Source organism: Melanotaenia boesemani, chromosome 2 (assembly GCF_017639745.1).
Source record: "Melanotaenia boesemani isolate fMelBoe1 chromosome 2, fMelBoe1.pri, whole genome shotgun sequence".
Lineage (NCBI taxonomy): Eukaryota > Metazoa > Chordata > Actinopteri > Atheriniformes > Melanotaeniidae > Melanotaenia > Melanotaenia boesemani.
Genome location: NC_055683.1, coordinates 2,144,139 through 2,161,579, shown reverse-complemented (window position 1 = coordinate 2,161,579; position 17,441 = coordinate 2,144,139). Strand labels below are relative to the sequence as shown.

Here is a 17,441-nt window from a genome sequence, read left to right as displayed (position 1 = left end):
CCAGCCACCCGACCCAGGGCCGACGCCTACCGACCCACTCCCCACCAGCGGCCACACCCCACCACCACAAGGCGACCCCAACCGCAGACCGCCCACAGCCCCCGACAGGGCCAGACACAGAGGATCAGCTCACAGTGGATCAGCTTAGATCTCCACTGCAGGAAACCACCAAGGACCTGCAGCTATCAGGCATCCCCCATCAATATCTAACCGCCAAAGTGACGTGTTCACAGTCCTCCACCTACACAAAGTGATGGAGCTAATCACAGGGGACCAGAGGGAATGAAATTCAGCTAACTGATTCTTTGAAGAGGCAGACATTTTCTCAGTACTGATGTGGTCTAGTAAGACATTCCTAAACTTATGTATCTCAAAGACAACTGTCCTCCTGAACTGGAAAATAATCTGTGTATTTAGCAGTTTAGGAATCTGCAAAGAACCTCTGGTATGAAAAACTGGTCAGCACCTGGCAAGGACATGATCCATGCCTACAGGTTAAAGATGCTAACTTCACTCCATGAGCACCCAGCGGTACAAATGATCCAACTGCTGAAAAGCTGACCAAGGCAAACAGTCCTGATACTGAAAGATCCCCAGAAGGGAACAATCCCATCCAACTATCAGCCACTAACTTGTTTTTCTACAACATGGAAGCTCCTGTCAGGCATCATAGCAGGCTAAGATTAGCGGGCACATGGATCATTACATGACTGAAACGCAAAGGCATTGGTAAAGGTTCCAGCAGTGTTGGGGTAGTTACTCTAAAAAAAGTAATTAGTTACTAGTTACTCATTACTTCTGTAAATTGTAATGAAATTACTTCACCCATTACTGCATTTGAAAAGTAACACCACTACTTATTACTTTATCATTTCTTAATTCACCGTGTAGACATGGACAAACATTACTGCCTGACTGCAGAGTGTTTACTGTCTATTGTAAACCAAAATGGCTTTAAAACCACAAGAACAACATCCCTGTCTGTGGGAAGAAATTAACACACTTGCCTCATAATCATTTTATCTGGTATTTTTCTAAACCTGGGCGATTCAGTAGTCAAAAGGGGGAGCATGTCTCCTACAATGAACCTGCAACTAGCTTGTTAATTTCTGTTTTACCGGCTGCTGCGCTCCAGGAAATGTTGAAAAAAAGCTTAGCTTGCTTAGGCCGGTTGGCTGTTTCTTTTGGTGGGTGGAAGTGGAAGCACTTCGGTGAGGCTCCAAGGCTAATTTACTGAAACTATTATACAAAGTACCACAAACAGCTCAACCTTTCAACTTATGAGTACAGTCTGAGTAGCTGGATCTACAAAATCACAGGAGCACTGGACATCTTGTGATTCTCCACTTCCAGATAAACATGCCATCCATGATGGAAAAAAAAAAAACTGAGACACCCTGATCGATTAAGGCAGTGCAAAGATTTGTCTGTCTGGTTTTGCAGTCTCGGGTGACAGCTCTGTCAACCAGCAGCTGGTGTTTGGCTCATCTGATACCCAGTGTTGGGTACTAGATATTACTTTTTTAGTAAAGTAGTGCGTTACACTTAAAATATTGGTAACAAAATGACTTTACTGGAATACAGTAATGTGTTTTTCTGCGTTACTCGAGCCGTGTTTGCTATGTGTAAAGTTCTGATCTGTTTTAAAGTGGTACGCACATGCTGCTGCCTGTGTGTGTGCTTGCCTGAGCATGTTGCCGTAGAGGTGATTTGCGTGATGTAGCTGATTGTGCAACAACCAAGGAAAAAAAAAATGGAGCTGAGAGGAGACAGGGCCTTTTGGTCAGTGGCGATTTTCGCATTATTTTCAGTTCAGTCCAGTTTCAGTCCAAACTTGTGGTGAAAGATCCTGCTCACCGGTCAGTGAAGGAGTCCTTCAGCAGCCAACCCGCCTAAACAAAGCAGCCGACCCACCTAAACAAGCAGCCGACCCGCCTAAACAGCAACCAAACCCACCTAAACAAGCAGCCGACCCAACTAAACAAGCAGCCGACCCGCCTAAACAAGCCACTGACCCACCTAAACAAGCATCCGACCCACCTAAACAAGCCACCAATCCGCCTCAACAAGGCACGGACTCGCCTAAACAAGCAGCCGACCCGCCTAAACAAGCCACCGACCCGCCTAAACAAGCAACCGCTTGTTTAGGCGGGTCGGCTGCTTGTTTAGTTGGCTAAACGGGTTGGCTGCTGAAGGACTCCTTCCACTGACCGGCGAGCAGGATCTTTCACCACAAGTTTGGACTGAAACTGGACTGAACTGAAAATAATGCGAAAATCGCCACTGACCATAAGGCCCTGTCTCCATCTCCAGCTCCATTTTTTTTTTCCTTGGTTGTTGCACAATCAGCTACATCACGCAAATCACCTCTACGGCAACATGCTCAGGCAAGCACACACACAGGCAGCAGCATGTGCGTACCACTTAAAACAGATCAGAACTTTACACATAGGCAAACACGGCTCGAGTAACGCAGAAAAACACATTACTGTATTCCAGTAAAGTCATTTTGTTACCAATATTTTAAGTGTAACGCACTACTTTACTAAAAAAGTAATATCTAGTACCCAACACTGGGTATCAGATGAGCCAAACACCAGCTGCTGGTTGACAGAGCTGTCACCCGAGACTGCAAAACCAGACAGACAAATCTTTGCACTGCCTTAATCGATCAGGGTGTCTCAGTTTTTTTTTTCCATCATGGATGGCATGTTTATCCTGGAAGTGGAGAATCACAAGATGTCCAGTGCTCCTGTGATTTTGTAGATCCAGCTACTCAGACTGTACTCATAAGTTGAAAGGTTGAGCTGTTTGTGGTACTTTGTATAATAGTTTCAGTAAATTAGCCTTGGAGCCTCACCGAAGTGCTTCTCACCAGCACTACACCATAATTGGAAGTCCGGGCAATTAAACAGTTTCTTAATTTAACAAACTGAGGCTTCAGTTGCATCTCATCTCCATATCTCTCTACAATAATAATATATTAATACTATATAATAATATATTCTTTATTGTTCACTAATATTACCTTACTTAGTATACTGTCTGGGGCAATAATTATAAGAATACACTTTATTCGTTATTAATATTACAAAAAAGGGCAATCCGTGTTATACATAAGGTCAGTTATCTGGATCACACAAACCCTCTGTTTTTACTATCCAAATTACTAAAACTCCAGGACCTGGTTAATTATCACACAGCACAGATTATGTTTAAAGCTAGCAGGAACTTATTACCATATACAGAACCTTTTCAGCCAGAGAGATGGGGAGTATAATTGACGAGGGACACAGTTTTTAAAATGCCCTTGGTGAGAAGCACCAGGAAAAGTTTTTTGTGTGTCTGTCTGTGGGTCAAACTGTGGACCAGGATGGAGGAAGAACACAGGCAGTCTCCAAATATGCAAATATTTAAATCAGTTTATAAAGAGATGATATTTGGTTGGTACAGAAATGGTCTGGAATAGATGGAGTATTTCTCTTATAATTATTGTTATAATTGTTGCTATTGTTGTTGCTGTTATTATTGTTATAATTGTTTTATTATCATTATTATTATTGTTATTAACTCCATCATTATAATTGATTATTTAAGCTTATAGATTATGTAACATAATAAGGATAATATTACTATATGGTATCATTATTATTATCATTACTGTAATGTTGTTAGCGCGATGATTATTGTTATTACTTAGTTTCATGATAAAAACATTTTCCATAGACAGATAATGATTGTATGGACCGAATGGTGTAACTCAGCACAGCTGTTTCTATGGAATTGTTTAGTGACCGGCAGTGGTAGAGAGAATGTGATAGAATCTGAATATTGTTGTAATTTACAGGGGTGGGATTATATGAGCTTTTGCTTTCACCCACTCCTTTTGAACTTTTTGTTTTCATTTTTGGTGATGTATTTTTATTTTTGTTTTTATTTGTCATTATGTTCAAATAAACTTCAATCAATCAATCAATAATAATGACAATAATAATAATAATAATAATGGATTAGATTTATATAGCGCTTTCAAGGAACCCAAAGTGCTTTACATGTGCCTTCTCCACAAAAAATGTACATTTTCGGTGCATCACTCAGCATAGCAATTCACCACGTTTTCTCTGCATTTAATGCAGCTGCTGTAAGCAGAATCTGGACTCACGTAGCATGTTCCTCCACATGTCCAGGCTTCATGTGGGCTGACACTAATGTCAACATGCCTGACAGCGAAGGGCAGGCATGGCAGTCAATTGCAGAATTAGCTGCTTTGCAATCAGAGACGATTTGGCAAATTCTTGTGAGCTCTACTCACATACTCAACTCTGCTGCTCATCCCACAAATATAATTTCCTTCAAATGTGTGTCCACTTTAAATGGAAATTCCACTTCAAATAGAAATAACCAGACTTTCCAGCTCTATATTATTTATTGTTAATATAAATTGTTACAAAGAAATACTCGACCAAACATTAATTTCCTTATTACTTCTGAGTTTAATTAAATTCTGAAAAGACCATTTCCGCCTGCCGGGGGGGGGGGAATCACTTCCGGTCTTCTCGTCAACGCGGAACAAACGGCCATTCAAGGGGAACAAAGGGCCATAGAGTGAGTAGACATATGTTGTTTTTATCAAAATTACTTTAAACTGTAACGTTTTTCATTCTAACATTTGTGTAGATATAACTTAAAATGCATTTGTTTTGATCTCTTACAAATCGTCTTGGAAAGCTAACTGATTATGTCCATGTGCTGAATATTAACTTGAGACTCATTGTCTGCCTAGCTCCAGCAAGATTTTATTTCCGACGTCCTGTAGGTCTTTACTCTTCACAGATGTTTAATGATCTTCGGTCAACGTGCGTTTTTGATTTTGTGCGTAACTGAGAGCCAACTGGTCCATAATGACTTGAGTTTGATTAATATTTTTTGTATAGATGCGGGGCCTGTAGTGTTAGCTCCGTTAGCTAGCAGGCAGGGCCCGTTAAGCTAATGCTAGGTTGTTTAGCTTAGTCGCCGAGTGTTACCCCTTGATGGCTTTATAGATCGTTTAGATCGTATCGATTTTTATTTAAACTCTTCTGAAAGATAGTCGTTTTCCTAAGTGTTCACATTTTCTCTGCTTTCTCTGTTATCTACAGCCTCAAATATGGAAACAGTCTGATCTTCAAAGTCCATCGAGCCGCAACGATGTCGAGTAAGTATAAACAAAAACAACTTGTTTGTGATGTTTGTGCGTACTTCACTGTTGATTGTTTATTTTAGATCGTAAAGTAGGAATCTATTTTTATTACTGGCGACCCGAGTATAAAACGAAGAGAATGATGTAAAAACAAATTATCAATCATGATAATTTATTTTAATGTATAAAACTGAAAAAATGCTGTAAATAATCCTCTGAAGCTAAACGTCACATTTTCACTCTAATAAAACCCTGAATTTCAGGCCCCCGTCCCATTTATGAACTATTGATCAAATTTAGTTAAAAATTTAAATCTGAGTAAATAAAGTACAAAAAACTTAACAGCTCATTGGAAATGTTACTGTAACGCCATCACCTTTGTCAGTAACTAATATTGTAATGCATTACTCTTTAAATAAAGTAACTCACTTACCATTACCCTACAGTGCGGTAGTCCGTTACCAGTTAAATTAATGCCTTTTAGCTTCCTGTTTACAGCGGCACGACACGGACAGTGTTGCAAAGTCCGCTTGTTGTGGGTTTTTGGGCTTGTTTTCTTAAGTGTAGTTGCTTATTTGGGCTCCTCTGCTTCCTTTGAGAAACCGTCCTGATTCTTTCACAGCTGTCCACGATAAAACAACGACCCCAGGACGTGGAACGTAAACCCAACAGGAACTTATGTAGGAGAAAAAATGCATTGGAGGGCTCAACATTCAGCATAGATTTAATTTTTGACCAGCTGTTACTACTTTTTTATCTTTCTTTTTCTTAAATAACCTGCTGGCCTGACTTAAATAAGTTAGTGTTGAGAAATGACTTTTTCTGTCGAGCAGCAACCTCTGGCAGTAAAATGTGAATCCAATGCAGAAGTGCAAAAAGTTGCAGTTCCCCCCTCGTCCACTAGGGGCTCCAAAACACATCAAATCCCCATAGACTCCCATGTTAAAAAGACCAACTTTACAGTAGAAATAAACATGTTTAAATCCTGGTACAAAAATCCATTTTAGCATTAAAAGGTCAAGTTTACCTTCATGACAACTGTGAGGGGGGTGAATTTTTTTCTAAAGCATCCATTTGGACGCTGCCAAGGTGGCGACGATGGAACCGCCCAATGAACTTCAGTTCAGCTGTCAGAAACCTGTGGGTGACGTCACGGAGGCTCCGCCCATCGTTTATATACAGTTCATGGTTTCAGTTTGTTTTATATTTTGTACAATGCTGTAATGAAGTTATACGGATTTGAGTGAATTTTTGAGAATGTTCTTGTACAAAAGTAACTAAAAAGTTACCTTTCAACAGTTTTAATCAGGCTGGGCGTAGAAGCATCATCACGTCAGCGTTTTGCAGCGTTTCTTCTGGGACCTTATTTCTAAAGCTGGCGTAGGAACTAAAACCGGCGTACACCAAATACAGTCAACTTTTAGGATTTATAAAAACCAAACTCGACGGAAAATGTTCCTACATCCACGGCAACTCTGACCCAGGCGTACGCACAAAATCTGGGAAAATGCAAAACGGTGACACCAGCTGTCCAGAATAAAATCAGAGATGATGTGAAATGTGGGACATTTGTACACAATCCACTATTACCTTCCACACCACATGTTAGATATTAAAGCTGTTTGCAGACACATTCCATATTAATCCTCCTGAGAGCCACGCTCGGGAAAACCAGGATTTCCAGGAAAAAGGGAGATGATGTTAATAAGATCAACCACTAAAACATGTTCTGTCATTGTGAAACAAAACTTCATGTTATAAAACCCATCCAGATAAATAAGGAGCCAGTCTGCTGCCAGCATGTAGCAGCCAGTGTGGAAAGTAGCTTTGGTCCTTCATTGTCCCAATTTCTGTCCACACGGTCTTTATTTCCCGCAACTCCTCGTCCACCTGGATTATAGCGGTGATGGTGTCCCCCTGCACCGCCCACCCAGCTGGAGCCCCGCCCACCCAGCTGGAGCACCCAGCAACTAGAAAGAAATATTTAACTTTATTTACGTTAATTTAACACTAAATAATCTGTTAACCTCAGATGTATCTGTACATATTTATTTTATAAATTAAAACAAATTACCACCATCATTACTGTTATTTAGAAGACGCTTTTCTCCTGTCTGGGAGTCGAACTTCGATCTCCTGCATGACAGACGGATGTTCTACCGACTGAGATATCCAGCTACATGTCGGTGTGTCTTCCCTTCCCTGTGATGACAGCATCTCCACCTGCTGCCACTATTCTGTCTTTCTGACACCAGTAACGTCCACGCCGTGTCCACCAGTTAAACATTTTACCTTTTCCAACGTGGTCCATCAGGATCTCTGTCTCACAACCTGAAAAATTCCACTTCTTCTGAAAGTAGAAGTGCAGCGTTTCCTTTAACGCCGCAGACACCGCCTGTAGTTTGCTACGTAGTTTGATAAATGAGGTCCTGGTTTGGTCTCAAACAGAAACAAACGCTGTGATGTAGCCGTGTGTGAAACATGCAGATTGTATGTGACCACGTCCTCATTCAGACCACAAACTAAACACGTCTTCGCCTTGTTGCAGATCATATTTAGCTTGTTCTTCTGCCTTTTTCTCATAACAGGAATTTTAAGAGAAAATGTTTACTTGTAGATTAAAGGAATAAGGAACACGTTTAACCAAAAGTTCCAGAAGTTTAGTTCATATCCAGTACTTTTACTTTTACGACAGACAGCAGGTCGATGTAACAGGTAACTGATGATGATGATGGTGTTTTCTCTTCTACAGAGCGCCCCTCCTACGCTCCTCCTCCTCCCCCCGCCCCAACAACAGTAAGTATCTGATTCTCAGCTCCAGCTTTTCTGCTTACTCTGCTTTTCTTAAATCTCTCCGTCCGAACTCACCGAGGTCGCCACAAATCTGGTTCAGATCTTCATCATCGCTTCCACTCCTCTTTTCCCGTCATGCTGCCGTTTTACTGCTGGAGTAGAAGTGCTCAGTTCGCCTCTTTGTTCAGGGAGAAAAGTTTCTTTCAGATGCGACTTTAAACAGTTTTTACCGTAAATTCCAGAGCGAGTCCCTTTCAGACGCCGCCGGGCGGATGTTTACGGTTAATGACGTGTTGGCAGGTCCAGCGTGGTGACACGAGCTTGGTTTACTCTGCGTTCACATGCACGCTCATCCTGAATGCCGGCTGCTAGTCTTTTTCTGCTTTGCATGATGAGGTCATCAAAAATAAGGCCCAACAAAACAGCTTATATTTTCATGTTTTCCCCTCCTTTTCACTTATTTCTGTTTATCCCTCTTCCTCTTGTTTGTGAGCCATTTCTCATTCGTGTTTTGTCTCATTTGTCTTCCATCAGCAAATGCCTTCCACCCCAGGGTTTGTGGGCTACAACCCTTACAGCCATCTGGCCTACAACAACCTCCGGCTGGGAGGGAGCTCCGGAGGCTCCAGCAGGGTAATGAATCCTGGAGGGATTAAAACTGTAGAATAGCCTGTGGTGTTCAGGATTAGATGTAGTGCAGTAATGTCATCAGAGGGGGAGAAGAGTGATAATGAGAAGTCATTGAGTTTTTTTCTGTCTTTATTTTGAAGGAACTGATACGTTTCTCTAGTTTTTCCTCAGCTGAGCTGGTCATGTGCCACCGGTTCAGAGTCCTCACATCAGCGGCTCTGCTGCAGCTCCGAGGGCCAATCAGGCAGCTTGTAGAGGAGTCATGTGTGTTCAGGGGGCGGAGCAGGTTGTTTGGGATGTTTAAAATCTCATTCAGCATGAGAAAGTTGTTCTGTTTCATAGCTCATTCCATCCTTCTGCTCTGGCCTTCATCCTTTCCCGGCCACAAACGGAGCTCGCTGCAGGCGTCAGAAACCTGATTTATCCCACGATGACATCCTGACCGAACCAGGCGTTCAGCAGTTTGTTTCACCAAAACAAGATTGTTTTTGCTTTTTTTACATGATAGGCAGCGGGTGTGATTTGCTTTTTATTTATTTATTTTTTTTCTTTATTTTGGTTTCAGTTTTAGTTTATTCACACCCATATTTACAAACCTTTACATAGAAGCTGTGTGTGAATCAGAGCTCCCTAACACAAGCTTTTTAAAGGGGAGTCTGAGTACATGCAAACAAAAAGACTGAAACAAATCTGTAATCATAAAGAAAAAAAGATAAAGCTTGACACGTTACAGCCTCCTCACACAACATCAACGTACCTGCTAACAACATATTAAACACAAAGACACCACACCTGATATCACATAAACCTGGGACCATAATTATTCATTTATATATGAACTTTAACCTTTTTTAAAGGTGGAGATGGATTTCAACACTTTCAAATTCTCCCCGTTCCAGATCTGCGTACTCAGATTAGTCCTCATGTGTCGTCTCCGCTAAGAAGATATTTCTTCTTCGTGTCATGAGTGTGACAAAGACTCCAGACTGGAATGAGCTCTGCCATTCATTTTATTAACAGTTTGGAACATCATGCCTGCGTTTTGAAATATGTTAAACTCTGTAAGTGGAAGAAGACTGAAACGTGGGGGCACTAAAACCGGACCAAGACAGGGCTCGCAGTATTTTCTTTTGTAGATTTTCTAGTTTCTTTTAATGACGGGAATGTGTTACACCTTATAACATTACAGTAAGTCACATGAGGCTCAAAGTTTTGTATGAGGTAAGAAGAGCAATTTGAGTATCTTATTTTGAAAAACCAACATATTTAGATAATGTTGATATTAAGTACTCTATACTGCTTTTAAACCTTAGAGATTTATTAATGATGACCCAGAGGAACTTAGTTTCTTATTTTATTTATGCATTAGCGCTCTAGTTTATCTGACGACAGCAGTCTGACTCAGGAAGTCGGACTCGGCCTCATACACTCTTTGGACTGATGGCAGAGGTCAGAAGTTCAGATGTGTGTCTAGTGAGATGATTGACAGATGGAGCTGGACACAAACAGTGACTACCCTTCCCTTTATTATTAGTTTGTCCTTTGACAGTATATTAATGAGGCACTGATCTTTATCGGCTGAAATATTTTGATAAGTGGTCTCTAAAAGCCGAATCAGAAGAGCCAGAAGGGCTTGGAGCTGAGGCTTCGCATCCAGGTCAGATCACAACCAAACAGTAACTCTTACAATAACATGGTCACTGACCAGATCTCTGAGGTGGATCATATTATCCAATAATTTCATCCTTAATCTGTCTAAAACAGGAGCTGGGTAATCAGGCTGAAGGTTTATTTACTCATTTATTTGTTTTTATTCCGCAGTCTGAGCCTTACGTCCTCAGACATTCACACATGGATGCAGACGGCGTTAGCATTAGTGTTAGCGTTAGCGCCGCTGTAGCTATGTTTCTGTCAGTCATCTACACGCAGCTGGACACGGCTGGTCCGAGCATGAAGGGAGATCACGAGGCATTGAGATTAGCTTCCAGTTTTCTCATTTGTTTTCATTAAAAATGATATTTAATGTGAACGGCGCTCAGTAACAAAGAGCAGGCTTTGTGTAAATAATAATAAATCAGCTTTCTCATTAATATTTACAAAATGCTGGTAAACATACAATAGCGTAAATATTGTTTATATTTAGCTAAAAACAATGATTTGAAAGCAGTGATGAGTAAAATGGGTTTATTCTGATTGTTTATCTTTGTCTTCCTCAGAATCTGCTGATGTAATCTGGTAATAGTTATTGTCCCCCCCCACCCTGCCTCCTCCTCTTCATCCCTCCCCTCTCCCAAACCGTGCTCTCCTCCTTCTCCTGTTTCCACAGAACTCCTCGGGCATCACCGTCCCGAAGCCTCCCAAACCTCCAGACAAGCCTCTGATGCCTTACATGCGGTACAGCCGGAAGGTAAGCAGGAAGGTAAGACACCCATCCACGGTGTCTGCTTTTACTGCTTGTCCCCCCTCCCCTGAAAAGTCTGCAGGGTGTGAGGGTGGGAAACAGCCAAGCCATGACGCCTCACCACCACCTCGACCAGGAAGTGGAGACTTTCCACTCTTTTTCCCTGCTGGCTCCTAGAAGCCGCTCAAATCAGGCGAATCCAGCTCTGATTGACTCTAACCTGCTTTCCTTTGCTTCAGAACTCAATTTTTCTTCTTAAATTCTGCTTTAAAAACTGAATCTGCTCTAAAATCATGAGCTGAAATTAAATTTGATAGAGACTTTTTAGTTCTTCGTTCTGTTCATCAGCTTGGACACATTGCTCTCTCTCCTGCACTTTTCCTCCTTTTTCCTCCTGGATTCATTTATATTTAACCTCTAGTGTGCTGATCTGATGGTGATGTGTGTGTGTGTGTGTGTTTGTTTCTTGTCTGTGTTTGCATCTTGCACGCACACACAAGGTATGGGACCAAGTGAAGGCTTCAAACCCGGACCTGAAGCTGTGGGAGATCGGGAAGATCATCGGGGGGATGTGGAGGGACCTGACGGATGAAGAGAAGCAGGACTACCTGAACGAGTATGAAGCTGAGAAGGTGGGCTTTAAAAAAACAAAGAAAAAAAACGGGAATCTGGCACCGTGCTGGAATTCTGGCTTGTGGAAATTGGTGATGGGAGGAAAAAAAACTAAATGACTCGCTGACTCTCAGCCACAGCCGTCATGTCACCGGTGGTGTTTCTCCAAACACTCTTGCTTCCATTGTTGTCAGTGATGAACACCACAGCAGAAGAATGTTTTGGAGTTGGACACAGAGCATTACATGTGACCGCGGGCCACGTCATCTCGGACGTACCGCCGCCATGGGCGTGGCGCCCGTGGGGGATTTTGGTGGTGAGAGGGTCCAACACCCACTTATTCTGCTGTTTTCTGTTTTCTTTTTAAACTTTGGTGCAAACATTGTTGCTCCATATCTGTGACCCAGTTCAGGGTCTGCGTAGGTCGCTGTACGGGTTCGTCGGCTGCATACGTCGTAGTGGAGCCTCCAGATCCACCCTACAAATCCGCACTTCGTTTGCTGGTGGCACATCCTTTTTTCTCCCAGAATTCATTGCACACAAGACACACAAGGCACAACCAAGCTCCGAAGAGCACGTTTGTTAAACGGTGGCATTAAAATTCTGTAATATTTGATATTGGTGGGTTGATGAATCTACCGGCTGGAAAACAGCAGCCTCAGTTTTTTTACATTATTACCTGCTCGAGTTAACGTCCACTAAAGTGTACGCTAACTTAGTAATTCGGAGGTGTAAGTGATTCAACGTCCTCTGTTGCTGCTATGGGAACTATTCATCGGTTAGGTAGGCTGTCCCATTACACGAAGGTTAAGCAGACTTCGAAGTGTGCAGCCTACATAGGACACTTCGTAGCCTACATAGGCTGCACACTTCAAAGTGTGTAGACCCTGAATTGGGACACAGCTTATGTCTCTGCACCGCGTGACATCATCTCCTCCTCATCCTCCCTCTCCTGTTGCTCCTTGACTCGTCAGGACTGTCGGAGATGGCTTCCTGCCCCAGCTCAGCCTCTCTGGTTGTTCATCGTTCAGCTCGTGCTGAGGAGGAGGAAACCAGCAGGATGTTGATGCAAAACGACAGCCGGTTTTAATCAGACAGCCTTTTGTTTGTGTTTATTTTATTTTCATTATCAGCCGAGGTTTGCTGGTGGTTTATTCTTTTTTTCCAGTGATTGTACGCATTATTTTTTACTTAGAAGCTATAATGTCAAAATGATCCCCATCTCCCCAAAGTAAAGAATCCTTCCTGGATCCAGACGGTGATCCGGATCGCCGTCTGGATCCAGGAAGGATCCTGAGGGTGATCCCCAAAATCTAATGACTTGTTCCATTTCTGACATTTTCTGAAAATTTAATGAAAATCGGGCCTTAACTTTTTGAGTAATGTTTCTGACCGACAGACACATAATGGAGTACGTGACCTCTGCCACGGCGGAGCTAATAAAAAAGAAAAGCTGTCAGACCTCAATATGGAGGCAAAGATGAATAAAGAAGACACTTGCCTTCCACCGTCAGTGTGTGTCTGCAACCGAGGAGGAAGTTTAGACCCGAGGGCACACACTGGACATGAAATGACGGAGGGAGACGTGTCAGGTGCATCTGGAAGTGGTCGGGTTCTGACCGAAGCTCCACTCCAAACACAAAGCAGCACCATCAGCACCGTTAATGTCGTTGCTGATGAGCTTGAAGACATTGGCGCTATGATGTGCTACACATCGTATGTGTGCCATAAAAAGATCTTTAAAAATGAACCTTTGCATTGTTCTCATCTCAGCACTGCATCACATCCCACAGGTCCTTGCTCCTGCCGGGGAGGGGGCTGTGGGTCGTGGTCCTCATACTGGGCGGGAGTAGACCGGGGAGGCTGTTTGCTTCCCACCTTGTCAAAATGATGGTGTCAGTCAGTGGTTTAGGCTGCAAACATGATGATAATTTTACTGTTTGCCCTTTTCTCTGTCCAGGGTTTGAGAGTTGTCTTATAAATGAGTTTATATTAAAAGATGTTTATGGAACAGTTCTGGCTCATTACAAGCTGCAGGGTGAGGGTGGGAAACAGGATGCAGTCTGACTGCAGTTCACCACCTGCATCGTCTCCATAAAGTCCGTACGCATGGCTCAGAGTTTACGTACAGGTGCGTGAGGGGTGTACGCTACTTCCAGGCCCCGTTTTGTGCATACGCCACGATTATAAATGAGACTTGGTCTTTGTTGAACATGGCTCATGGGTCTTAGTATTAGCTGCTAATGAGAGCTAACTGTAAACTAGTTTACATGTGGATGTTTTACTTTGTTTTCCTCTGACTTCCTGCTGCTGTACGCCATCGCGGTTTTCTTTTTTGTGTAGCTTCTGTTAGAAACGACTCAGTTTTATGCACATAAAAACAAAACAACTAAACCAGAAAAACGGGTCTACATGCATGGAGTCATCAACGTATTGGGAGAAATCTAGTTAATCTGATTTCTGGTAATGAGATTACGCTGTCTGCATGGTCACTGGAATAATCCGATAACTCCAGAAATCAGATGATATTTTTGTTGTGCATGTAAACAATCTAAATGATGCAGAGGTTTAATATTTCTCCTCTCTCCTCCCAGATTGAGTACAACGACTCTTTGAAAGCCTACCACAACTCTCCAGCCTACCTGGCCTACGTCAATGCCAAGAACCGAGCCGAGGCTGCAATGGAGGAGGAGAGCCGGCAGAGACAAAGCCGGATGGACAAAGGAGAGCCGTACATGAGCATTCAGCCTGCTGAAGACCCTGATGGTAAGTTTGTTCAGCCCCCCCACCCACCCCCACCCGGGCTCAGATGACCTGGTTTTGTTTATTTTCTCCCCTGCTCAGACTACGATGACGGTTTCTCCGTGAAGCACACAGCAGCCGCTCGTTTCCAGAGGAACCACCGTCTCATCAGCGACATCCTCAGTGAAATCGTCGTGCCCGACGTCCGCTCCGTGGTGACCACGGCCCGCATGCAGGTCCTGAAGAGGCAGGTCCAGTCTCTCATGGTGCACCAGGTATGTTGTTGCCTTGGTAACAAAGACTGATGGCAGCCATTGCTGAGCTGTAGACACAAAGAAACACGCGTGTTTCCTTTGGTTTCAGAGGAAGCTGGAAGCAGAACTTCTGCAGATTGAGGATCGCCATCAGGAAAAGAAAAGACGCTTTCTGGAGACGACCGACTCCTTCAACACTGAGCTGAAACGGGTACGGAAGGTTTCAGGAGTTTAACATGTTTGATCAGAAGGTTTGGAGTTTGGATCATATGTTCTTCTTGCTACTTAATATAAATATTCTAAATGTTTGTGTGCAGCTGTGCAGTCAGAAGGTGGAGGTGGACATGGAGAAGCTGGCAGCAGAGATGGCTGCCGCGGAGGAGGCGGCAAGACGGCGGGCGGAGGAGAGGGAGCGCGAAGCGGCCGAGCAGGCGGAGAAAGCTGCACAACAGCAGCAGGAGGCTGCAGAGCCGAGCAATGCTAACGCTAGCAGCACCGTTAACACCACCTCAGGGACCAAAGAGGAGGAGAAGCCCACACCGATGGAGACAGGTGACCAATCAGATGACAGTTTAAAGCACAGACCTGTTTCTCTTCTTCAGTTCTGAACAGTTTTGGAAAATGTATTTAGTAAGAGATGAGATCATTTCACTAAAGCTAATAACTTAGTCTCAGATAGTGAGGAGTCAGAGGCAGCTGATAAACCTCATCAGCTTTAATTAAACTCGTGAAGAAAAGCAGGTTTGTTGTTTAAAAGAAAGACAGCAGCTCTAATTAAACCAGATGAGACGTTTTCATCTTTCTGAATTTGTATCTTCAGATGAGGTAACCCCCACGGACCCCCCCTCTGACCACCAAGCTGCTCCAACTCCTCCATCTGACGCTCCGTCTTCTGGCTCTGATAAAGCCGTTCTTCCCTCTGAGCCCCCCAGGGAGAGCAGCACTCCTGTCAGCAGCACCCCCAGTGATGACAGCAGCAGCATGCCCCCCCCAGCAGACGGCATCCCCGAAGCGGTGGCAGCAGCAGCAGCCTCGGAGCCCCCAGCAGGACAGGACGCTACTCCTGCAGCTTCAGCCCCCCCTCCTGCTTCAGAAGAACCGGCCCCTCCAACACCACTATTGGCCCCCACCCAGAGCAGCCAGCAGTATGATCTGTAGTAGACATTCGACTTGTAGCTCTAGAAGTGACACCTCCCCGGCTCAGATGGCCCCCCCTGGAGGCTGATTTACAGCAAACTGCATGAAGCATCAACATGAACGGAGCTCCACGTTTCCCTGGAAACCACCTCATCTTCTAGTTTGTCTCATACACAGCTCACCTGTCCTCCGTGGTTTAGAGATCCAGCAGATCTATCAGCCCATCGGTTCAGGCTCTCGAAGCGTAAACGAAGCTTCGTTCTTAGACTAAATCACTTTTAACCTGAGCTGCAGCTTCACAAAACTTCAGATCCTGAATCTGTGGGTGAAGTGACTTTCTTTCAGTAGAGCCCCCCCATGATGATCATATTAAAGTCAGGAAGAGTCCAACCTTTTTTTAAGACGTTCCTTTCATTAGCATATTCCTGCTGTCACCACAAGCATTTACCTTCCCAGAGAAGCAAACCGACAACCTCTCTTATGCATTCAAAGGACTGTTTTCTTACTTGAACGGACGGTTTAGTGATCTGCCTGTTTTCTTTTGTACTGTTTGAACTTATCTATCCCAATAAAAATGGTTTCTCCTCCTGTTGGTGGTCATGACTTCTTCCAGTTATCCACCTTTTTTCTTTGGGTTCTTAAATCTGCATTTGATTTGTTCTGGAATATATTTAATCCTTGTTTGACAGCCATGTTCCAGATTATTCTGTATACGCTCCTAAACATGAATGTTTCTCCTAAATCGGGTGTCAAACTACTTTTAGTTCAGGTTCCATGTTAAGCACAGTTAGATCTCTGGTGGGTGGGACCAGTAAAATGACAGCATAGTCAATCAGTTTGTTTCTATAGCAACAACGCTCAAGCTGTAACATCGTAAAACAGACAATACACATTAAAATAAACTAAATCTAGTAGAAACTCAAATAATTAAAACTCCACAAAAACAACGTAGTGTTTACAGATAATGAACATCCATAGAAACATGAACCTGACTTCATTTACGTTTGATCTTTTCAGTGTAAATGTTTTATATAAAATATACAAAAAGTTCTATTTATATTTATATAAAATGTATGAAATGTCTTTAATTTTAAGCATGATATAATTTTTACTAATGAATATTTTGTGTATTATATGCTTACATTGTATTAATTTGACTTTTTATATATTTGTGTTACATATTTACTTATTAAACATATATTACAACTTCCAGCCAGATCACAATGGATCTACCCCCCCCCCCCCCATATTTTAAATGTACGTACGTGTACATTTCTACGTGTGTGTAGTCGTCCCGACCACCTGGACCGACTCATCTACAAGCTGAAGTCAGAGGACGGGACGAGTTCTCCTGCCTTGGAAACAACAAACCTCAGTGGATAAATTAGACATTAAAGTTACTTTTATTTAAATGATTGTAGTTACCGTCGTTTTTTTGTCGTTTTCACGTTTACCAAATTCATCCTGTGAGCCCGATTGGACCATCTGGTGGGCCAGTTTTGACCCCTTGGCCATATGTGATCAGGGTCTGCAGGTCCCTGAGGTCATGTGATCAGGGTCTGCTGCTTGAAAACCAAAAGGAGACAGTGGTGTCTTTGAACTTCCTTCCTCTGAGACCGGGATCTGTGGACTCTGTGATCTCTTTTTAAAATAAATTAAAAATGTTTTTCAACATGCTTTGTTTAACTTTTTA

General features: G+C 43.0%; 1 protein-coding gene across 1 annotated transcript; it reads left to right on the top strand.

Annotated features, from left to right (window-relative positions):
• The first annotated feature begins 4,550 nt into the window (after nucleotides 1-4,550).
• On the top strand, nucleotides 4,551-16,336 carry smarce1 (SWI/SNF related, matrix associated, actin dependent regulator of chromatin, subfamily e, member 1). Its single transcript, XM_042002457.1, has 11 exons — nucleotides 4,551-4,605; nucleotides 5,139-5,194; nucleotides 7,932-7,975; nucleotides 8,507-8,605; nucleotides 10,929-11,021; nucleotides 11,504-11,635; nucleotides 14,210-14,381; nucleotides 14,460-14,632; nucleotides 14,721-14,822; nucleotides 14,929-15,163; nucleotides 15,432-16,336. Exons 2-11 carry the CDS (start codon nucleotides 5,188-5,190, stop codon nucleotides 15,767-15,769), a joined length of 1,395 nt encoding a protein of 464 aa, XP_041858391.1. The 5' UTR covers nucleotides 4,551-4,605; nucleotides 5,139-5,187; the 3' UTR covers nucleotides 15,770-16,336.
• The last annotated feature ends 1,105 nt before the right edge of the window (nucleotides 16,337-17,441 follow it).

What these genes read in the sequence shown, in the direction of transcription:
- smarce1 (XM_042002457.1), top strand. An exon ending in CTCCCCCCGCCCCAACAACA is followed by an intron (nt 7,976 to 8,506) that starts GTAAGTATCTGA and finishes GTCTTCCATCAG; the next exon opens with CAAATGCCTTCCACCCCAGG. An exon ending in GCTCCGGAGGCTCCAGCAGG is followed by an intron (nt 8,606 to 10,928) that starts GTAATGAATCCT and finishes CTGTTTCCACAG; the next exon opens with AACTCCTCGGGCATCACCGT.